We start from the raw sequence: 22,205 nt of genomic DNA, 5'->3' as shown, positions 1-22,205 counted from the left end.
CGCCGGCAGCCAGCTTTGCGGCGTGATCTCTGCCCCCTTTCTGGTTTTGCTTGGGGGAGGGGGCAGGCGGGTCCTGTGCCCTCGCCCTCCCGCCACCAGGATCCAGCTTCTCTTCAGGCAGGAGGCGGCCACGTGGACAGTGCCCCAGGCACCGTGGGACCAGACCTCTGGATGCAGCTGCTGTAGCAATAATGCCTCCTCAGAAACATTGGCTGGCGAGAGGAGGCAGATGGGGGGGGGGCGCGGAGAGGCCGGCCGGCCAGCCGGCTGGAACCCGTGGCCTGAAGGCGGGAGCTTCTGGCCACCTCTCACTGTTTCAGGGAAGGAGCCCCCCCCCCCCCCGCGTGGGCGTTTCCGCCCAGTCTCATCCCCTTTCTTCCTTCCTGAAGCCACCGCTGCCAGCCGTGCGCCAGGGTGTCTCTGGCACTCAGGTTTGCAGCAGGCAAAGAAAAGAGGAGAGTGGCCGGACGCCTCGTGGGATCGGGCGGGCGCCTGGGGCCTTGTGCGGTTTTTCGAGTGGAGATGGGTTCTTCTTCTTCTTCTTCTGGTTTGTTTTCCTTTGTAAATGTTTTTCATGGATGCAGGAACTGCAACACTTTGCACTTTGGACCTAATGGCAGCCAGGGAGGTTGGAGGAGACGGCTGGACCTGTTGGGGCACCACCTGGCGGCAGCTCTGCCCAAGCACTGCGCTCCCTCCTGCCAAGCAGGAAGCTGGCCCCCTCTCTGCCCCCTGGCTGTGCTCCTGCTGGAGGGCCGAGGAGGGAGGGGGAAGCCCTCCCTGGGCGCTGCTCTGTCAAGACCCTCGTGAGAAAGCAGCGTGCAGTCCTGGAGCTTCTAGGCTGGTTTCAGCAGGCACCAGAGGCCCCGGCCCAGCCGCTGCCCAGACCCTGCGCATGCACGACTTCTGCCTGTGTGACCCCTTGTTCTGCACATGAAATGTTTCCTGTGAGGCTGGAAAGGGGAGGAGCCCGACGCCGGGGCGGCTGACCCTACTGCTTAGGCTGGCTTAATTCGTGGCCTCCATTCTTTCAGGCTAGCTATGGTGTGGCCTTGGGGAAGGCAGCCTGCTTTGTCCTGGGCCTGTTGTGAGAGCATGAGGCTCACGTGGCCCCATCATGCCAGCTGGCCGAGGGGCAAAAGCTGTTGAAAGCAAGGCGTGGCCTTGAGAGGCCAGCCGGGGGTGGGGGGGCAGACCCCTCTCCTGCTCTAGGAGAGGGCTGCTGTGCCATCAGGAAGGGGGCCTCAAGAGGGCAACTGGGGCAATCAGGCCTTTTCTTCATCCGGGATGGGGGGGGACCTGCTCACAACCGTCCCCAGCCTGGTGCCTTCCAGATGTTTGGGGGAAGGCTGCCACAGAGAGGTTTATCCAATTACATTTGGCACAAAGGGAGGAGGGGGAGTGTGGCCTCCCTCTGAGATGATGTGGTGCGCAGGAGGAGGGCGACGCCCTTCGCGCCACTTGCACAATGACCTGTTGCAGGGTGTGTGATGCGGGGCAGGGGGGAAGCTAGCAGCTTGGGCCAGGACAGGTGGAGGATGAACCAGGGTGGCTCAGGGGAACCTCCCAGCCCTGCAGGGGCAAAGACCTCTCCATGCCATGGGTGGGGGGGCGTGCTGGCTGTGTGGTGGAAGCCCCCCCCTTGGTGGGCTTCCCAGAGGCCTGTGCCTGCTTGGCCAAACTTTGAAATCTGAACTAGGTGGACAACTGCTCTCTCCCCCCCACCCGCTCCCCATCTGACCGAGCAGAGCCTTTTTTACATCTCCCCCCTCAGTGCAGTCAGTGCTGGAGGAGGACACTGCAGGGCGCGTCCAGGGCAGCCTTTTGAAAAGAGCGAAGTGGGAGGGCCCCCCCTCCGGCGCTCTGGCCACTCTGAGGCAGCAGCTGGGGTCTTGCCTGCAGCTGGGGTCCTGCCTCCTCCTTGCCTGGGGTGGGCTTGCCACAGAGGGGCAGGGTGTCGCTCTGCAGCGCCTTGTGAAGTCCGTGCACTCAGTAAAGGCCTCTGGCCGCTCTTTGGCTTGGACCAGAGTGCCCCAGGGACCCCCCGGCATACGACCCCTGCCCCTCCCAGGGGCTGCGGACACCTGTGCCCGCTCACGTTGCCAGTGAGAGGGCGGGCTGTCCACTCCTTCAGGCTGCCTTCCCCAGCCGGTGCTCTACAGGCGTCGACTGCGTGGCCACTGGCCAGGGACAGTGGGAGTTGCAGGCCCTTGCCCTTGGGGCCGGACTGCCCTTCTCTTCTGCTTGGGGGGGTCCTGGCCTAGCAGAGCCTGGAAACTCCCACCGCCAGGGCTGGAGGTCAACTCCAGGCCCACTGGACCCTGGGCGTCTCCGCCTCCTTGTGGTCCGTGTGTGGACGCGCCTGTCCTCGGGGCCAGGGAGTGAAGGGGGGAATATTCTTCCTCAAGGCTTTGCCCCTGCTCTTGAGCAGCGGCAGTGAGCGTGGAAGGCCCAAGGCTGGGGCGGGGGGAGCGGCTCCTCCCAAAGTCACGTTTCACTCTCCGCTGGCTGGCGGAGGGTTTTGGGGTTGGTAGCTCTGCAGAGGCAACGGAGCTGTGGCCCGTCTGACTGCTCCCTGGCCAGCCTGTTCTTGTTGGAGATGGAAGGGCTGTGAGGGACATCAGGACCAGCTTCTTCACACACACACCCCTTGCTGTCACCCATCACTGTCCCTCAATCTCCAACAAGAACCGGCTTGTTTCAGAGGACAGAACCACACAGATGGTGTTGAAAGAAAGACCCACGAACCGCCGCAGCAGCAGCGAGAGACGGTGGCTCTTGGGTATGGCGGCCTTTTCTTGGGAGACCGTGAATTGGGCCAAATCCCAGCAGCAGCCTCCCCAAGTTGAGATAGTGATCCGTGTCTTCCAGCCTCCAGCTTCTCTCGGTGGTCAAACAGCTGCCTCCGCCCAAACCCACCATCAGGGCATGAAGGCCACCACATCCCTCAGCGTCCAACGCTGGACCTTAGAGGCTCATTTGAGCCAGTGCAGCTTTTGATGGGCTCTCTTCCATGAATGCATCTATTGCTCTTCGGGGGGGCAGGGGGAGAGACGAGGTGGCACAGAGCCCTCCTGGGCAGCCATGTCTTGGGGGGGAGGGAGGGGGGAAGAGGCCCGCACCTCGCCTTCTCTTCCTCCACCCTGTGAATTCCTTGCTTCATGAGCAGGACCCCCAGGTGAGCCCCCACCCCAGTTAAATGCCGCCTAGCCAGTCATGCCAGAGCTCCCTGCCTCTTGCCCAGTGCCCGGGACTCCAGGGAGGCCAGAGCTGCGTCATTCCACACTCAGCCCTTGGGGGCACCAAGGCCCACGGCTGCTGTGGCTCCCTGTGCTTGCAGGGCCTTTAGCCATCTTCCTTGCCCACATGGCCCCTGCCCGGGGAATGGGAAAGGGGACTTCTGCTGCCACCATCTCGCGTGTCCATCACCCCAGTGCTTTGACAATGAATGCCACAAATTAATTAAACGTGATGCAAAACGTGGCTTCCATGGAATGAAACAAAGGGTGGCTTGAGGAGGGCTCGTTCCAACCAGGACTTCCCCTGAAGGCGGAGACCCTCTGAAGGAACTTAAGATTTCCCTGCCCCGTAAGACATTCTTCAAGAATGCTCAGCCCAGGATGTGGTACGGGGGCATTCTTGCTGCCCCCAAAAGAGTTCTAGAGTGGGCAGTGCTGGCTGGGCATGCACACATGGTCCAGAGCATTCCCTCAGAATGCCTGTTGGCTCTACTGGTCTCGCTTAGCTGTTAAGAGCTGGCACGTTTTGCTATTGCATCAACAGTAATTTTTGAGAGAAGGCACCTTGATGTCACCTCAAGGAGGAGGAGGGAGTCCCCTCCCCATGTCCAGGAAAGAACTTCCATGCTGTTTCTGCTGCCTGATTCCCCAAGAAGAGAGGCATCCCCGTGCTGAAGAAAGATGCACTCTTGCCACATCTCTGGATAAAAGGTCATGTGCAAAAGCTGGCCTTGGGTTGGGCCAACTGGCTTGACATTTCCCGTTGAGGGAGACTTGAAATTTGAAAGAGGGAGCACAATATATTTCCTCTTTTGGGTGGGAAAGGATGTGGCATATCACATGGCCAGGGCTGACCATGTGCTGCCCTTACGTGACCCCTGACCACAGCAGGTGCCGCCCCTCTGCTGCTGACCGTGAGAAAGGCAATGGAGTTGCATCCTAGGGCTCGGCAGCATGACGCCTGCCTATGCCCACCCACCAGCCTGTGGAAAGCTCTTGGTACGGGGGGGGGGGGGCACCCGAATGAGGCACAGCTGTGCTAGTGTCACACGCCCCGTCGATGGCATCCTAGGGCAGGAAACCTTTTGTGGCAGTTCACGAGACTGCAATAGCAAATGTTGCTGGCCAGTGGAGTGCTGAGCGCCTGGCCTGGTCCCTGGTTCAAGAAGGCCTAAGTACAGTTGCTGTGCCTTGCTGCCTGTGTGTGTGTACATGTACAGAGAGAGACGTGCAGAATCCACCGCTTGTGGGCAGCAAAAGACACCGAGCAATGGCTGCCCAGATGCAGCCTTGCTGAAGTGAAGCTGCACCTGTCCCACTTTGCCTTCAAGCCCTGTGTGTATCTGCAAGGCACAGCTGGTGAGGCCCCTCGGGCTCGGGGCAGGCAGCAGCACTTGCACAGCCTGGCAGGGATGCCCTTGCCCATCTAAGCCCTGCTGGGGGGCTGCACCAGGAGATAGCAAGCAATGGCCTTGGCGGCGGTGGTGGTATTACAGCCTTTTAGGAGTGGGGAACTTGTAGCCATCCAGCTTCCTTCAGCTGTAGCCATGCTGAGGGATGATGTGAGCTGTAAGCCAAACTTTGGGAAGGACACAAGTTGCCCACCATGTTTTATAGCATGGGTTGCTGCAGAAGGAAGCAGTCTTTTCTAGTTAATAGTACACCTCACTACCATCCCTGGCAGAAGGATGAAAACCCTAACCTTTATGGTTTGGTTGACTCACATGCCTTCACTTGACACACACCCAAAAAAGAAAAAAAAGAAGTCTCTGTTGAATAGTGAACCGCCCAGAGAGCTTCAGCTATTGGGCGGTATAAAAATGTAATAAATAAAAAACAAATAATTGAGGCATTTCAGATGTTCTTCCAGGCAATAAGAGCACAGTTGGGTCACCCATGTAGTGCAGCATGAAGATCTAGGGCGATCTATCCTGAGGGCTACCTTCAGTAGTGGCAGCAGTATGGCTACAGATGCAAGGGTGCTTTTCCACTCCTGTCCTGCTACTTGTGGATTTGCTGCACGCAACTGGTTGACGACGGTGTGAAGAGAAACGTTGGGGGGGGGGGCAGTTGTGCCAAAGGCTCCTGAGACTCCCACTCTTGTGAGTAGAATTGGAAGTGCTTCTGCTGAGCAGAGTCCCGGCCATTTCACTTCTGTACTAGATATGGTTTGTGATCGCAGCCCAAGCAGTAATCTAGTATGGCTCACAAGTTGGATGGAAATTAGCTGGTGCACATTAACATAATTCTTTTTGCTCACTGAGCATGTGTTTTGCCTTGCAGCAAGCCCATTAAAGTCTGGGGTGTCTTCTCAGCAGCAGGAGGGGCTTACTCTGATCCCTAGAAGGTGTGTGTGTGCGTGTGTGTGTGTCTCCTTCCCTACAGATGCTCCACTCCTACAAGTACTACTGCCAGACGTCCTTTAGCAAGCGCTCTGGCCAGGAGGGGCTGCTCCTTCCTTCAGAGGCAGATGGCTCATTGAGTAGGCCTCGGATCTCCCCCACAAGGTGGATCCAGGGCTGCCCTGCCTCCAGCTGCATCCCCTTCTGGCAAGGGACCAGTGCAACCTTGCCTGGAAGTAGAGGAGGAAGCTGCAGTGGGTGGCTGGACGCTGCAGTTCCATTGTCGCTGCAGTGTGGATCGCTTTACGCTGTGCTGCATCAGCGAGAGGGGAGAGAGTTTGCCTGCTAACGGAGATGGGACATTTTTTCTTTATGTGTGTACCTGTAACAATGGCCTCCTTTTTCTCAACTGCCAAATGTAAACCCACATTTTCAAACTCCTATTTCACCAATTTGCAGTTAGAGCTATTACAATGGGTACTATTACAACTTTTTTATAAAACAAAATGAAGTATGTTTTGTGTCTTGGGTCATTTTTGTTCAGTTACATTGATTGGTTTATTAAATAAGTTTTAGTTTGGCCACCTCTTTTCAGCTCCTAATCCAAGGTTATTAATACTATATTTTGGGTCTCATGTTAGCCCTACAGTTAACCGCTAAAGTAACTTAATGTCCTATACCAGAAACATTTGAGTTTCTGTTTATTAACATGCAAAGCTAGTCCTCTAAGCACTGCACACCAGAATTCACAACAAATCATTCAAATCCAGACCAGCACAAAAAATTCAATAAGCAGATCCCAATGGAGCACAATGAAATGCAATACAAAAAACAAAGCTAAAAGTCTGTTTGGAGTTAAAGGCAACTTTTCCCTTAGAGTTGATGTAAAAACCAAGGTTTTCCCATGTCTGATGATTCCTTAGATATGCATATTTACACACTGCCCATCAGATAGGGGCACTGCATTTCCACCTGATGAACTATCCTGCTCCAGGCAGGTCAGTGACTATCGGGCCTTACTTCTAACTATCAACCAGAGGTATTGCATTTTTATTTGTCATTTTTGTAAGGATGGAGCTAGCTATGACTGAGTGAAGCAGAAACGAGCAACACTGGGAAGAAAAAAAGCCAGTGGCCCAGAGCCCAGGATCATATATTCTCAAACCTCAACTCACAGACTGTCATGGCTGCTGATCATGACCAACCCTACATGGCACGAATGAGGAACATGCAGCCTTCAGAGGATGTTGGACCACAGTATCTGCCAGCCACAGCATGATGAATGGAGGGGGATGATGGCCATTGTAGTCCAATGGCATCTGGAAGGGCACCAGTTGACCCCTCCTTCATATGGGAATATTTTAAAGACATTAACCACTTTAAATTAATTTTTAAAAATGTGTACAGTGCAAGCTCTTGCAATAAGAATCACCATAGCTGATACACAATGTAAATTAGCATGGCTTGGTGGTCAGATTTATTATTATAATACTCCTATCCATTTTATCCTCACAACAACCCTGTGAGGTAGGCTGGGCTGAGAGTCTCTGACTGGCCCAAAGTCACCCAGTGGGTTTCCATGGCTGAGTGGGGACTAGAACCCGGATCTCCCGACTCCCAGTCCAGCACCTTCGCCACTGTACCACACTGGCTCTTTTTTGCAACATTGTTTAGGACATATATGAGGCAGCATCAATGGGAAGAAGCTTGATTTAGATCAATGACTTGCGTGCCCTTTCCTCTAAATGATTTAAGTGAATCCACTCTGCCTTGGGTCCATTAACAAATTAAAAATTGACAAGTAACTAGGTCTGCAGAGCATCCATCAAGTATTCTTTAAGATGTCAACTGTGCAATTGTTGATCTTACCTCAAAAATAAGTAGAGTCACTAAGCGCCTTTCTCTTCTCCCAGGCATTTAACAGCGTTTAACAACATATGCTGAGTTTGTTTGTTTTTAACGGATCCCAGAATAGCTGTTTTTATAAGAATACTGTGTTTTTATGCTTTCTATGTTTTTAAATTTTACTTTTGTAAACTGCCCAGATAGCTTCAGTTATGGGGAGGTATATAAATGCAATAAATAAATAAATGTAATACTGGAACTTGCATCACCCGAAGAAATTCAATGGATGAAGACGGAGGGCACAACACACAATGAACGTACGAGGACCAGGCAATGGCACATGCTCAAGAGCGACATCTAGCCCGTGCGAACACAGCACCATCGCCTGCAAGAAGGGGAGGAGCCAGATCCCGACTCCTAGAGAAGGGCAGGGGGGCACCATGGAGAGCACACACACACACCCCCGAGCGGGGAGGAAAAACTAGGAGCCTCAGGAACCATTGGATCCCGAGATGGGAGGCGGAGATCAGAGCTACCTCCCCTCACCTGTAGCATCGCCCCACTTCTGCCGCAAACAGCCTTTGCTACCAGGTTGGAGTCTGTGCAGAAGCCCCCTTCCCCCTGCCCCCATATCTGCTTACGTCCACATGGAAGCCCCTCCAGGCCATGGTCAGCAGCCAGGGCAAGAGGCAACTGGAACCTCCCCATGCAATAGCAGGATCCCTGCTAGGTCATGCCCAGCAAAAAAGCTCCCCTCTCCCTTTCTCCCTACTGCCCACCCTGCATCTCTCCCAAGGCAATGGAGTGAGGCTGTTTCCTTGGGGAGCCAGACTCCCTGTAGGCAGGAAAACCTGGACTCGTGTCCTGAGATGCCCTTTTGGACGAAGGAGCAGGGGTAACTGCAGTTGTTCCAGCTGCCAGGGCCATCTTCCCAGTCAGTCCAGATCCTTCTCCGCCCTACTCAGAGCCAAGGAAAGTGTCTCAACAGCTGAGCATCACAGCTCTATGGGGAGGCAACTTCAAGTGTTCCTTCTCAAAGGAAGTCAACTCTCTTATAACACACACAGAGCTCTCCCCCCCACCCCCACCCTCTCTCTCTCTCACTCTCTCACACACACACACACACACACACATGCTGTTCTCCAGGTATCCAGATAAAGTGCAGCAGAACGGGCTGCCCAAATCCAGTCTCCAAACACAGCAAAAGTTTCTTGCACTGCGTAGCAAGGGCATGGTGTGTGTGTGTGTGTGTGCGCGTGTGCGTGTGCGTGCATGTGTGCCTGAGGCACGATGGGCCTTTGGCAACGGGGTCCACCTGCACCGCAAGGCAGTGAGTTCCACCCAATCAAACACATGCTGTGGGTGTTGGTGTTGTTTTTTATTATTAAATTCAATTAGTTTTTCTCTTCATATATTTTTTCCTCTAGGCACAATACAATACAAGGACTCTGTAGCTTTGACACAATGTACAGAAACTTCAATAATCTACAACTGCTTAAGGAAGTTACAAAACCCTCCAATTCACACCAGCCACAGCCGTTATTGTACAAATAAAAAATGGGGGGGGGGGGGGGGAGAGTTGTGCTCCAGGCTATTTACAATGTCTCAGGGCTTGAAATAACACTCCTTACGCCTTTAAAAGGGGGTGGGGGGGGTGATAGCTGGGGAGGCTGTCAGACCAGACTTGGGCTCCAGTGGAAGTTGGCCACCGTCTGACCTGTGAGGAGAGCAGGTCACATGATTTGCTTTGGGATGGGGGGCGGGAGGCTTAGCTTCGGGGTCATTAGCTGCGTCCGAGAAATCATTCCCAAGCACATGACCATCTCCGATGACGCCACAGGAGGTGGCAGCCGGGCAAGCCCCTCCCCCCTCCCCCAACCTGGCTCTGGGCTTCCTGCCCAGGACAGAGTGCCCCTAGCCAGCCCTCAGACAACCGTATGAGACCAGAGGGCAGAGGCCAGGAGGGCCAACGAGGCGCCCCCCCCCCTCTCCCCAGAGCCCCTGGCTCAGAGGCCACAGCGCCCTCGCCTGCTAGACCCCGGGCTTGAAGGCGGTAATACTGTTTGCAACGCCAAGGACACAGCTGAGCTTCTGCCGCCTTCCCTGGCGGAGCCGACGGCGCTCTCGGTCAGGAGAACAGCCAGAGGCGGCAACACGGAGGTCTTCCGGCTACGCCTATGCTTAGGGAAGAACAGAGCGCAGGCCAGACCCAGACCCGTTTGGGGCTCCTCCTAATCACTTTGCTCCGTCAACCGAGCCTGAGCTGCCCTGGCAAGACATAACAGTAGGCAGGCTGCGACTTTCCCTGCCGAGCACGGTTTGCAGAACACCTTGGGAAGCCAGGCGGAGGTCACAGGGAAGGGAGTCCGTCCCACCACACCTCACACCCCCAGCGTGCGCCTCCTTCTGGCACGGCGCGGCACAGGCACAGCCCTGCTCTGCTTGCGGAGGCCCAGAAGGGCAGCCTTGGCGGCCGCCTCACGCATCCGACAAGCAGCTCTGGATGCGGTCAACCCACTGCTGGGCCAGCTGCACGTCCTGGGCACAGAAGTTGTAAACACGCTTCGTCGTCTTCACCTGCAAGGGAAGGGGAGAGGAGAAGAGCTAGCCAGGCGACCAGGGGCTGAAGCCTGCCTGCCTGCCTGCCTGCCTGCCTGCCTGCCTGTGCGAAGGTTCCGCCCAAAGGCAGGCGGGCGAAGGCGAGACAACCCCCACTTACGTCAAAGAAGGCCTTTTCATCCACCGTCTTGGGAGCGCCCATGGTGGGGGTGCCCGGAGTGATGGACTCGACCTCGGCCAGGTCAATGACCCCTTTGCACTCCGTGTCCAGGCGGCTGTCGTAGTACCGCAGCTGCAAGAAGGGAGAGCAAGAGTCACCAGCCCCAGAGCCAGCCGGCCCCCTGGTCAGGACAGGCCCCCCCTTCCCCTCCCCTGCCCGCCCCTGCCCCAAAATACCTGGTGCTTGGTCTTATCCAGCACAAACCAACGTGGCTTCCAGGGCTTCATGAAGGCTCCCTTCTTATAAAGAGACCCCTCATATGAGCTGCAGAGGGCAAAAGGGACTTAGTGAGCAGAGAAAGAGAAAACAGGCAGGCGGGAGGGAGGGACTCTCCCTTTCCAGGCGTTTCCCCTCCCTCCCCCCCGAGCGCTGCGCCTCTCGCACCGGTTCTCGCTTTCGGCTGGCTGGAACTGGCTGTAGAGGGTGCTGGTACTTTTGCGGCCCCCTTGCTTCCCACTGGAGGGCGTGGAGGCTCTGCTGGCGTCGCTGTCCAGGCCCAGATTGATGGTGGAGCTGCCACCGCCCCCCTCCTGCAGGTAGACGCCCAGGGAGCGCCGCTGGTGGGACAGGCTGGATGCCATCAGCAAAGAGCTGGCCGCCACCTGTGGGCGGAAGACCATGGGCATCAGCAGCGGGCAGGCAGGCAGGCAGGTGGCCAGGAAGGAGCAGCCCCGGCCCTCGCCACCCCGCTCAAGAGCCCTTACTCTGCCGCCGTGGTCTGCCTGGGCCTCCGACCGCTGGGAGGCCTTCGCCTTGTCCCATGTCTCCTTCCAGCGTTCCGGAACCTGCCCCAGCTCCATCTCCAGGTTTTGCAGCTCCTGCAAGGTGGAAGTTGCCGTCAGCATAGCTCCCAGGACCAAAGGGACGCGCCAAGGCCGGCCCGCATCAGCACAAGAGCAGCCCTGGACCCGGGTGCTGAGGCAAGCTCCGTCCAGCCACTGCTCCTGTGTTGCTGTTCTCCCACTGCTATCGGCCTGCACGGTTTCAAGCTCCTTCCCATGACCCACGATGTGGACTAGAAGCCTGCCGTTTTATAAATGAAAGTGGGGCTGGTGGCGGTTACCACCAGCCACGGCACACCCATGGACTGCTCTGGGGCACGGGGGCTCACGCTCGCAGTGGGGTTCCACGGGGAGGGATCTACAACGCCTTGCAGTGTCTCCCGCTGCTGCTATAACCCTACTACAGATGGCAACGGTGGTGGTGGGGACCTAACACGTCCCCAAAATTTAGTGGCCCAGAGAATGGAAAGCCTTCAGGTTGGCTTTAGCCAAAAATGAGCTGGAAGGAGTGAATCCGTCTTAAGAGCCACGAATGTATGAATTCAAGGAACTTTCTTCGGATGGAAGCACTCAGGAGCGGTGTAACGTGGGGCTGACCTTACTTGCGTTTAAGCAAGATCTCTTCCAGAGGGATTCGTGGGGGTGGTGCTGATGCCTAACACACACGCACCCTCCTGTATTCATACCCCAAAGATAATGGAATTCAAAGCCAACCTAGGAGTCTTGAGATCTATCCAAAGGCCAAACTCAGAAACGCAGCGCCCACCCCGGCGACACACCCACGACAGGTCGCCTCTCCAGGGGCTGGCAGAAAGCTGGCTTACCGTGCGGCCCCCTGAGCAGAGCCTCCTAGGACACTGCCCTCGCGGGTCGGGACCCAGACTCACCTCCAGCAGCCGGGAGATGGCGTCCGGCTCCGTGCGGCTGCGGTTGTCATAGCAGGGCCAGACGATCCTGCGCCGGCTCTGTGGGGCGCCCGTGTCCTGCTGGCCGTCCCCCTCCAGGGACTCCACTTGGCCCTGCACCAGCTCCCAGTCGTAGGAGGGGCCCTCGGACAGGGTCTCTTGCGTGTAATAGTCCCACACCTTCAGGTTGGAGATGTTGCTGTAGGGACGCAGCACCTACAGACGCGGGGAGACCGCCACCGGGTCACACATTGAGCGCCGCAGCGGGGCTCCCACTGGCCCACAAGGCTAGCCACTGGCCCTGCTGAGTGCCCCCCCCCCGCCAAAGCATGCCCCTCCCCCACCAACTGGGCCCGCACTCACCTCCCCGTCCTCGGGGGCGTACATGTAGTTGAAGAAGGCCGGCGTCTTCTTGTTCAGGCGGTCCATGTAGTCCCAGATGGATCGGAAGAGCGGGGGGGCCTTCCGCTCGGCCTTCTCCTCGTACAGGAGGCCTGGCACAGAAGAGCAAACACTGTGGCTCATGCCCGCCCCCTCCGGAACTGCCCGGCTGCCCCCCCCCCCCCGGGCCTGTGCTGCTCTTTACCCAGCTCTAGTCGCTCGTAGTCAGAGTCCAGCAGGAATGTCCGGAAGCGATTGGACACGTAGTGGTAGCCGAGGAACTTCAGGTAGTACTGGCTAAATTCAAACTCCATGGGGAACTGTGAGTGGATCTGCAGGGCCGGGCAAAGGAGGCCAGAGGGTAAGGAGGGTGGCCGGGCTGGCTGGCACGGCCACGGCTCCCGCCCCCCCTCCCCCTCCCTGACCGGCTGGCGCTTGGCTGCCCTCACCTGGTGGACGCAGTCGAGGAACTGCAAGAAGACGGGCGCGAAGCCGCTGCTCTGGCTGGCCAAGGCCTGGGCGCCCCGGTGGCTGAAGCGGTGCCCAAACGACAGCCACTCCTTCTCCACGAGGAGCCGGAAGCCCTCCACCGTGCGGTAGTAGGGGTCGGACAGCAGCTGCACGAGCGACACGACCTGGGCGAGGGGAGGGGGGCATCAATGCCAGCCTGTGGGCATGATCCGGGCACGGGGCGGGAGGTGGCAGCAGCGCACCCTTACCTGGGTGGTGATGTCCCAGCCATCCTCCAGGCTGACCAGCACGGAGGAGCCCGTGTCCAGCAGCTCCACCACCAGCACGGACATCTGCAGGATCTTATGGATCTGCCAAGAGAAGGAGGCCTCTGGTGAGAGCGGCCGCCATGGCCACGACACAGCAGGTGCTCTTTGCCGACGTGCATGCCAGGGCCCCCCGCCTCCCCTTGGCCACTGGCCCTATTGGTCTTTGGCCCTGGGCTCCAGGGGAGAAGCATCGCCTTGGCACGTGCAGCAGCTAACGGCCAACTACCGGGCTGCTCCGGGTGCCGAGAGCCGCCGTTGTACGTGGAAGTGGCAGGGCTTCCGGGAAGATGGCGCGTGCCTGTCTTGTGGCCTCACTGGCCTTGGGGCTGCATAGCTAAAACCTCGTTGCCGCATCTGTGCTAGCAGGTCGATTCCCAGAGAGAATTCCTCCAGCGTGTCATTCTCACAAGCCTGGTGTAGCAGCCAAACCCGAAGCCTGCCCGCTGCCCTTCGTGCCCTGGGCAGGTGTCCGTGATCGCTCGCTTTCTCCCCTCCGGTCCCCCTCCCTGAGTTTCCAAAGCTCTTCCTCCCCTCGCCCGGCCAGGGTGCCCCCGGGCTGCTCTCCTCTACTGCCTCTGAGAAAGCTCCGCACACCCCCGGCTGCCTCCCCCCACCCCCGGCTGCCTCCCCGGGCTTAGAGGATACACCTGTAGATCATGACCAAACGCTGCCTCTTTCCTCCTCTCTTCCTGACCTCATCCACCACGTTGACCGGGCAGGGAGCTTTGGCTTCCCTAGTGGACTCCTCGGCTCTCCACAGGCAGCAGTTCATGGCCAGATCGCGCTGCTGCTGCTCCCTTGCAGCCTTGCAGACGCGTGGCCCTTCCCCGCTGCCCTCCTCAGGGAAGACGCCGGCCCAGGCCCAGGAGAAGCCTCCGGCCAAGCGGCTGCACTCTCTTCCTGCCCGCTTTGCCCGGTCTCACCTCGTGTCACTCCCATCTATTCAGCACCCTGCTGCCAACATGGCTGAACCCTCTGATGGTTTCTGACTCCGGGGCTCTCCCTCCTTGAACCCTGAACTGGCCTCCTGCCTCCTCCTGGGTCCTGCACAAGCTGCTGATCCAGTCCGTACCTTAAAACCCCTCCAAGGCCTGGCTCTCCCCGGCAATCTCTCCCCCTTGCTATTCAATGTCTTTGCCTCAGGGCCCCCGACCCGGTGGCTCTGCAGTTGCCATTTGGCCTGGGAAGGGAGGCTCAGCTGGGCCAGGCATCTGAGCTGGCAGCCTCAGCGGCGCCTCACGGCCGGGCACACCGAGCCTCCAGCCTCTGGAGGGGCCTTACTGAGGCCCTCGGGCCATCCAGGCAAAGCCGTCAGCTGGCTTGCAAAGAGCCCTGCATGGGATGCCGGGGAACCCCGTGGCCGCCCATCGGCTGAGGGCCTGCACCCCAAATGCGCACACGGCCCTCCTCTTGCGCTCTGCGCCTGCATTAGACGCCCCGGCGGGAAAACCAAGCGCTCCTCTCATCTACGTCCCCACACCCATCTTTTGAACCCCAGGAAAAAACCCTCCTGCACCGCATGGATCCGCCCCAAGGGAACCAACAACCTGACCCCTCCTTTTCCCGGGGAAAAGCTCCCCTCCCAGGAGAAAGAGCAGGGCTCCTTCCTCTCCCAGCCAGCCGCCCACCTCGCCGTGGGGCCCGCTATTCACAGCCTGGTCTCTGCCTCCAAGCCAGCGAGGCCCCTCCTTGGCCTCCCCAGCGAGGCCCCTCTTCCCGCTGCCTGCTTTCAAGGGGCCTGGCAGTCGCGCTGTCTCTCGCTCGATCCCAACCCCGCGGTTCAGAATTCACCACAGAGCTGCCAGGCCTACTGGGATGCTGCCCGAGAACATGGCAGTTTCTGCTTCCACTGGACACCGCGGCTTCAGTCACTTCGTCCTCTGGCTGATCGACACCCTTCCCGTCTCCTCCTGCCTCTTCTCCTCCACCCCCCACCCTGGTCTTCCTGGTGCCTGTTTCTGGACTGAAAGTCCCTTGGGGCAAGGGCTGCCTTCTTGCTCTCGGGAAAGGACCATGCTGAAGAGAAGGAAGCGGCGGTGGCTGGAGAGCTCGGACTGCGACACCGCTCAGGACAAGGTCAGCCGGGCTGCTTGCAGCGGCCGGGGGGAGGCGGGCAGGCAAATGCCACAGACGAGGCCACAGGTGTACGACGCGGAGTGGGTGGCCACTGTCAGAAGAGCCACAATCCCTAGGATGCGCCCGCCCCTCAGGGCTCAGCCCCAGCAGCCAGGCAGAGAGGCCCGCCGTGCCGGCCCCTTCCCCACCACTGACCTGTGTCAGCCATTCAGACTCTTCGAGGGAGCGGAGGTACGTCAGGCCAGGCTCTGTGGAGGGGTTGCTGGGCACACAGGCCTTCATCAGCTTCTTGAAGCTGGTCTTGACCTGCCGGGCGTCAAACACCTCGATGGGCACCAGCTCCCAGTGCTGCAGAGGGTCCGGCTTCACTCCCTGGAGAGGCAGAAAGACACGCTCAGCGGGCAGCCAGGGACACTCCCTGCCGCTCAGCCGGGGAGGGTGGCGTGCCGGCTGTGGGGCAGGCATGGAGGGAGGGGGAGGCGTCTCCCGGCCCCACGGGACAGTACCCTGAGCTGAGACTTGTCGCCAATGATGTAGAGTGACGCACGGTGTTGGCGCAAGAAGCTGGCCTCAGACAGGGAGCCATTGGGCTGCGCGCTCAGCAGCTCCTTCCCCGCCAGCCGGGAGCCAATGTCCATATTGAGAGCATAGCTGCTCATGCGCCCGCTGGCTCGGATGCTGCCCCATTTGCCTGCAAGGAAGAGGACATCGGATGGGGAGGCGATGGTGCCCAACACCCCACTTTCCAGCTGGCCCCCAGATGTTTCAGGCTGGGACACCTGGCTGGGTGAAGCCCCTCCCTCTGGCTGGGGGCCACAGACCGGCTCACAGCCCCAGCATCACTCCGACGGAGCAGGCACCCCCAGGCCAGCCAATCCTTACCTAAGAGGGGCGGGCGGGCCAAGCCAGGCAGAGCATGCGGTAAGGCTGCGGAGTGGTTAGCGCGGAGTGGCAGATCAGTCAGGCTGCCTGACTGTCCAGGGGCAACCGTGGGGGGGGGGGGGAAGTTAGCAGTGTGAATGTCGCACCGTGGGAGTTAGTGCCCTGTACGGTACCTCGGGGGGAGTCCCATCCCTTTGCTGCCACGCTCTTGGGGCTGGAGAGGGTGATTACCCTAGCTCTGTGACCTAGGGCTGAGAGAGGACAGGACGGAGAGGGATCTCAGCAAGGGGTGTGTGGGGCCAGGGGGGGGGGGAGAGAAGAGGATCAGTGATGACATGGCAGGTGGCTGCTTGCTGGGGTGGGGAGGGGGGGGTTTGATGGTGGACAGACGAGACGGATGGACAAAGCAACCAGGAGCCCTGGGGTGCCCCCCTCCCCTGCCCCCTCCCAGGAAGCTCGGCCTCACCCCAGGTCCAGCCTCGCCTCCGGGAAGCAAAAACTACGGAGCTGCTCTACTCTACGTGCTGCCGCCGCCGCCGCAGGCCTCTCACCTCCACGGCTCACAGGGCCGGCCCCTTCGTCCTTCCCTCCCATCACCTGCTTCATAAGAGATCCCAGCTTGGGCTGCCGCTTCTCAGAAGAATCTGTAGCACCAATACAAGGTGGAAGTGAGCCGACCTCTTCCCACCCAACGTTCAGCAGGGCCACGGCCCTTGTGACTCCCTGACGCCCGCCCCAGAATGCTCTGTGTGTGCGTGAGTGAGTGTGTGCGTGTGTGTGTGCGTGCCAGAAAGCCCAGAGCCAACGTCTCCCCCCACTTCCACTCTCACTCCCCCCCCCCAGTGGGGACTTGCCCTGGGGCTCCTCATGACTTGGTTTGGGAAGCGCTCGGATGCCTCAGGGGGCAATTCCCCTCCCTCCCCGGGGACTGAACGTAAGAAGAGCGTTCCTGAAGCTGGATCAGACCGAGGGCCCCTCTCGCCCAGCATTCCACTCAGGGGCCGGCCAGGAACCCAGAAGCAGGACACGGGTCAAACAGGGCCCCTCCCTCCCCGCCCATGTTCCCCAGCAGTTTCCTGCCTCTTATCCTGGACTGGGCCCTGTTCTCCAGGATGACTCATCGGACAGACAATGAATGAAAGCGGAGATGTGCTGAGCAAATGACAAAGGGAATCGGGGGGGGGCCTCTGCTAGCAAGGGTGGGGCGGGGGGGGAGAGACGCAACGGCTGCTCAGGGCACAGGACTCACCTGGCGGCGGCAGCGGCTCCTTCGCCCCCTCCTCCTGCTCCTCAGGGCCAGGCGGTCCTGGCGGATGCCCCCCTCCCACCCCTGAAGGGCTGTTGCTGCTGATGCCCAAGCCCCCCTCCTCCCTTGGGCTCGCTACGAGGCCCCTTTACCTGAGCTGCTCATGTGGGCGGAGGTGAAGCCGCTGAGGGTGTTCCGGCCACTGGCATCCGCGTAGTGGGGCATGGAGTTGATGACCGCCTGCAGGTACTTCTCTTGCTCCAGGCTGGTGGAATCCGCTTGGGAGGGGCCTGCAAGGATAGGCACAAGGTGGGGGGGGTCATTCTCAGGGCTGTGCTGGGAGCGGGGCGGGGGGGTGGAGCAGTGGGGGGGGGGCCCTCCAGCCAGTCATACCTCCAGCGGCAGGAGCGTTTTGAGACTTGAAGAGGCCCACCACGCCCTTGCCGTGCAGGCCACCCGAGCGCAGAAGGACTGCCTTGGTGCGTGAGTTCCGCCAGCAGACGACGGGGAAGCGGTTCTGGCGGTAGCAGCGCGAGATCCGCTGAATGGTGTTGTCTTGGATGCTCTGCGGGACGATGAGCAGCCCAGGGTAGCTGTGGGGAGGCGAAGCAGAGGCTGCGGCCATGGGGGGGCGGAGAGAGGGAGAGCCCCGCATGCACGGACGCAGCGCCCCGGGACACCCCCCCCCCCGCAGTACACATGGCCCAGAGGGCAGAAGCCCTGGGCCTTCTCCTCAAGAGGCACGACGGAGCCTCTTGCCTAGACGCTGCTGCAGTGGCAGTGCTTTCCCCTGCGAGAGACGGCAGGCCCGTTCCGGCATTTGTTCACACAAAGTGTTTGCATGCCCACCTTCCGCCCCCAAACGGCTGACAATCCCAGTTAAAATACTGAAATGGTCCACATAAAAGCACAACACAAATAGAACCAGGGAAACCAGCAGCCGCAACAGACGACGGATCGTGACGTTACTCGGAGACCGTTTTCCTCCGCTCTTGAAAGGAGAGAATAGTAAAGGCCGCCGTGTGAGTGTCTCTGGGGAAGGTGCCGCCAGAGAGAAGGCCTGGCTTCCTAAGCCCTGGATCAGAGGGAAGGCACAAGGCCCTTCAGGCGCCTGTGGAGATGGTATAGTACTGTATCTTTAAGAGAGCAAGGATTAGATCCAGCTGGAGGCTGGGCAATCTATAAGGGGAGACTGGGAATAGCATTTGAGAGGGCTTAGTCAGGCATACGGCTATGCTGCCGGCCTTGCAAGGCATACTTTAAATAAAGGGTTTATATTTGTACTTTTACCTTGCCTCTTTTTGGATACAACATTTTGGCCACGAAGAATGGCTCTTTTATCATTGAACCCACCAGCACCTTTTCTTCAGAGCCCAGGTGAGCCTCCAATTGCGTTCCCTGCCTGGATTCGGATGTTTGAAAACTACTTGTTGGCAGTCAGCAATGAGGAACTTTCTCAAGCAAGTAAATGTGTGTTGCTTACTCATTGCTTGGGAGTTGAAGGACAACAGATATTTTACAATCTTCCACTTGCTAACAATAAATATGAGACTGCATGTATCGCTTTAAAGAACTTTTTTGTGCCAAAACTGAATGTGGTAGTTAACTGCTACAAATTTCATCAGCGTGAGCAGAAACTGAGGGAGTTGGTGTTACAGTATACTGCTGCTTTGAGACTTAATGAGCTCGTGTAACTTTGGAGATATGGCGGAAGAGATGATTAGAGACCAGCTAATTGAGAAAACATCTTTGCCTCGTATACGAGAACGCTTACTCCTAGAGACAGATCTCACATTAGAGGAAGCAATAACAATTGCAACTCAAACTGAGGCAGCCCTGGCAGAAGCTAAACTCATGAGTTTGGACAAAGGGGGCGTGGTGCAAGCAGTGGATCCATGGCATAAGCGTTCAAACAGAAGGCAGATAGAGGAGGATGAAGAGAAAGCTGGTCAAAAGCAATTAAATCAGCCGAGTCAAATTAAATACTGTCTTCGTTGTGGGTCTTCACAACATCTTGCAAGTCACTCAGGATGTCCGGCTAAGAACGTTCAGTGTAATTATTGCAAAAAAACGGGACATTTTGCTAAAGTATGTCATCATAATAACCAGCAAGTACATGTAGTTACAATACCAGACGTTACTATTTTGAGTGTGGACATATGAAATGGAATATAGACCAGGGACTAAAAATGTGACTGATTGCTTGCCCCTCTTGCTTCTGTCATTGTCTGAGAATTCATTGGAAAGTGATGAAGAAGTAGTTGCTATCATTACTAGTGCACTTAATGCAGTTACAAAAGAGCAATTCTTAGCTGCATGTATGACATGTCCAATCCAACAAAAGTAACGGGAATTTTTGACAGGTAGATGGCCTAGTAATTAGAAAAAGCTTGAACCTGTTTTGTTGCCTTGTTTTAGAATACGTGACGAACTCTCTTTCCGTGATGGGTATGTGTTACGGGGAGCACACCGTTTACTTGTGCCAGAGGAACTGCAGTCTATATTTATATGTTTGGCCCATGAGACCCATGAAGGGATTGTTAGAAATAAGCAAAGATTGAGAGATTTGTATTGGTGGCCAGGAATGGACTCTCAAACGGAAGCAGCTATAAAAGCATGTGTTACTTGTCGATTACATGATCAGACAGCAATAACACCTGCATCACCATTACAGCCAGTTCCACTTCCAGATGCTGCGTGGGAAAAGGTTGCAATTGATATTGTAGGACCTTTTGATGCTGCTCCAATTGATTGTGGTTATGCTATCACTTTAATTGATTATTATAGTAAATGGCCAGAAGTAGTATTTACATCTCTACCTCAGCTAGTTATTAGTTTCCTCTCCACTGTTTTTAGTAGAGAAGGAAATCCAAAAGAACTGGTTTCAGATAATGGAGCTCAGTTCACTTCAGTGGAATTTGAAACTTTCTTAGAAGAACGTAATATTATTCATTGGAGATCATCTGTGTATTACCCCCAAACTAATGGGGAGATTGAAAGGTTCAACAGAAGCCTGAAAGAGACTTTACAAACAGCGAAGTTAGAAGGGAAAGCATGGAAAACATTCACCACTGACTTTTTGCAAGTGTATAGAGCTACACAGCATGCAACAACACAGAGGTCACCTGCAGAGTTATTGCATGGCGGAGAGATGCATACAAAATTGAACGTGGCTGGAGTGTTAAACTCTAGACCAGATAGACCTTTGGAATCCGATATGAGAGAGAAAGTTAAAGAGAAACAAAGGAAATCTAAAGTATATACAGATGGACATCATGGTGCTAATTAACAAACATTCCAGTGCAACTCCTTTGTTTGAGTTAGGAAACCTGGGATTTTACGAAAGGGAGAACAAAGTTTCACATCTCCTCATAAAATTATTGGGGGGAAAGGACCTTGTACATATAAACTTTCGGATGGACGTGTGTGGAATGCTTCTTATCTTGCTCCAGTAGACCATCAAGATGATGAAGATACCCAATTTGGGTTAGAGGATTTGCCTTTTTCACCCACAATAGAGACTAGGCCAGCAGCTGAATCTGACCAACCGGGAGGTGAACCAGGAAGACGGCCAGTCCGTGTCAGACACCCACCTGCTTGGACTAAGGATTATGTTATGTAGTGTTGGGATGTGGGATTATGGAGGTTTCTTAAGAGGGGGAGAAATGTGAAGGTGGCATAGTACTGTATCTTTAAGAGAGCAAGGATTAGATGCAGCTGAAGGCTGGGCAATCTATAAGGGGAGATTGGGGATAGCATTTGAGAGGGCTTAGTCAGGCATACGGCTATGCTGCCGGCCTTGCAAGGCATACTTTAAATAAAGGGTTTATATTTGTACTTTTACCTTGTCTCTTTTTGGATACAACAATGCCCTCAGATGCCAAGGAAGACCTTGGCACGACAGGTTCCATTCAGCCGGCACCAGGCGGGGCTCCAGCCGGTCAAGGTGCCCAGATGCTCTCCAAAGGCAGCCCTGCCGAAAGGAAGAGAGGGCGGGCACGCCAACCGAACAGCGGGCGGCACCAGGAGCTGGGCACCTTTGGGCATCGAAACGGAGGACTGAACTGTGCAGCTACGGTCTGCAGAAGGATGACAGCCTTTGTGCGGGTGGATGGACGGGGCATCTAGATTTGACAGCCACAGTTGCAGGGGGGGGGGCAGGGCAGAGGCGTCTCCCCACCCCCAGGAATTCCTTGAATGGAGGTCCACAGCGCCCCTGCAGAAGCGCCAAAGAGCACACGTGTCCACGATGGCTCAGCCTGGGCAACGCGTCAAGCCGCCAGGGCCAGAGACGTCTGCCACTGGCCCGCCATGGTGATCTCGCATCCAGCCGCGATGAGCCCAGGGGCCTCCTGCTGGCGGGAGCACCTTGAGGCCCAGCATCGGGCAAAAGGCGGGATAATACTACGAATAATACTTGTGCTGGTCATTGGGCCGAGTGGACAGAGTTTGTTCTCGGATTGCCTCAGCTCAGGGCTTCACAAATTGTTTTGAGATAGAGGTTGTCTCTGTGGTCTTAGGCAAACACCCTCCCTTTTTGTATTTTGTATAAACTGCTTTTCATGGCTTCCAATTTTTGTAAACTGCCCAGAGCACTTTGGCTAGAGGGCGGTATAAAAATGTGATGAATGAAACGGCAATGAATGGATGCCAAGCTCTCCGTTTTTAAAGGACCCTGATCTTTCACATGGAAGGCTCCCAGGGCAATGTGCAGGCAGGCAGGCAGGCAGCCGGCCGAGGCTCCCAGGGGTTGTGGCTACAGAGTGCCCAGGGCAGGCGGTCACACCTGGTGGCGTTTCCCTTCTGGCTCAGACTGTCCAATGAAGGAGAAGCAGCCAGATTACTCCTTGGGGGAAACGTAGCTTTCAAAGCTATTTCGTTAATATCATTTAAAATGCAGTACATTTTAGCGCAATGAGACTGGGTGCCTCCCCCATCCCCCCCGCCAG

At 56.9% G+C, this 22,205-nt stretch overlaps 1 protein-coding gene across 5 annotated transcripts in view; it reads right to left on the bottom strand.

Annotated features, from left to right (window-relative positions):
- Positions 1-8,785: 8,785 nt before the first annotated feature.
- The window catches only part of SBF1 (SET binding factor 1), a 105,852-nt gene continuing 92,432 nt past the window's right edge, over positions 8,786-22,205 (bottom strand). For 2 of the 5 annotated variants that reach the window (XM_063134439.1, XM_063134440.1), the window contains exons 27-42: positions 17,650-17,849; positions 17,409-17,546; positions 16,562-16,654; positions 16,184-16,261; positions 15,635-15,819; positions 15,324-15,500; positions 12,993-13,094; positions 12,723-12,908; positions 12,479-12,605; positions 12,256-12,386; positions 11,875-12,108; positions 10,910-11,023; positions 10,590-10,807; positions 10,382-10,469; positions 10,146-10,277; positions 8,786-10,003 (exon numbers count right to left, since the gene is read on the bottom strand). In XM_063134439.1, the coding sequence (XP_062990509.1) occupies positions 9,905-10,003; positions 10,146-10,277; positions 10,382-10,469; positions 10,590-10,807; positions 10,910-11,023; positions 11,875-12,108; positions 12,256-12,386; positions 12,479-12,605; positions 12,723-12,908; positions 12,993-13,094; positions 15,324-15,500; positions 15,635-15,819; positions 16,184-16,261; positions 16,562-16,654; positions 17,409-17,546; positions 17,650-17,849 (2,302 nt within the window). In that variant the 3' untranslated portion in view covers positions 8,786-9,904. The remainder of the gene's footprint in view (positions 10,004-10,145; positions 10,278-10,381; positions 10,470-10,589; positions 10,808-10,909; positions 11,024-11,874; positions 12,109-12,255; positions 12,387-12,478; positions 12,606-12,722; positions 12,909-12,992; positions 13,095-15,323; positions 15,501-15,634; positions 15,820-16,183; positions 16,262-16,561; positions 16,655-17,408; positions 17,547-17,649; positions 17,850-22,205) is intronic. The other 3 variants (XM_063134441.1, XM_063134442.1, XM_063134443.1) reach the window with 3 other exon arrangements.

The sequence above is a fragment of the Elgaria multicarinata genome, chromosome 9 (assembly GCF_023053635.1).
Source record: "Elgaria multicarinata webbii isolate HBS135686 ecotype San Diego chromosome 9, rElgMul1.1.pri, whole genome shotgun sequence".
Classification (NCBI taxonomy): domain Eukaryota; kingdom Metazoa; phylum Chordata; class Lepidosauria; order Squamata; family Anguidae; genus Elgaria; species Elgaria multicarinata.
The sequence above is the reverse complement of the archived record's forward strand: the minus strand, read 5'-3'. Positions and strand labels throughout refer to the sequence as shown.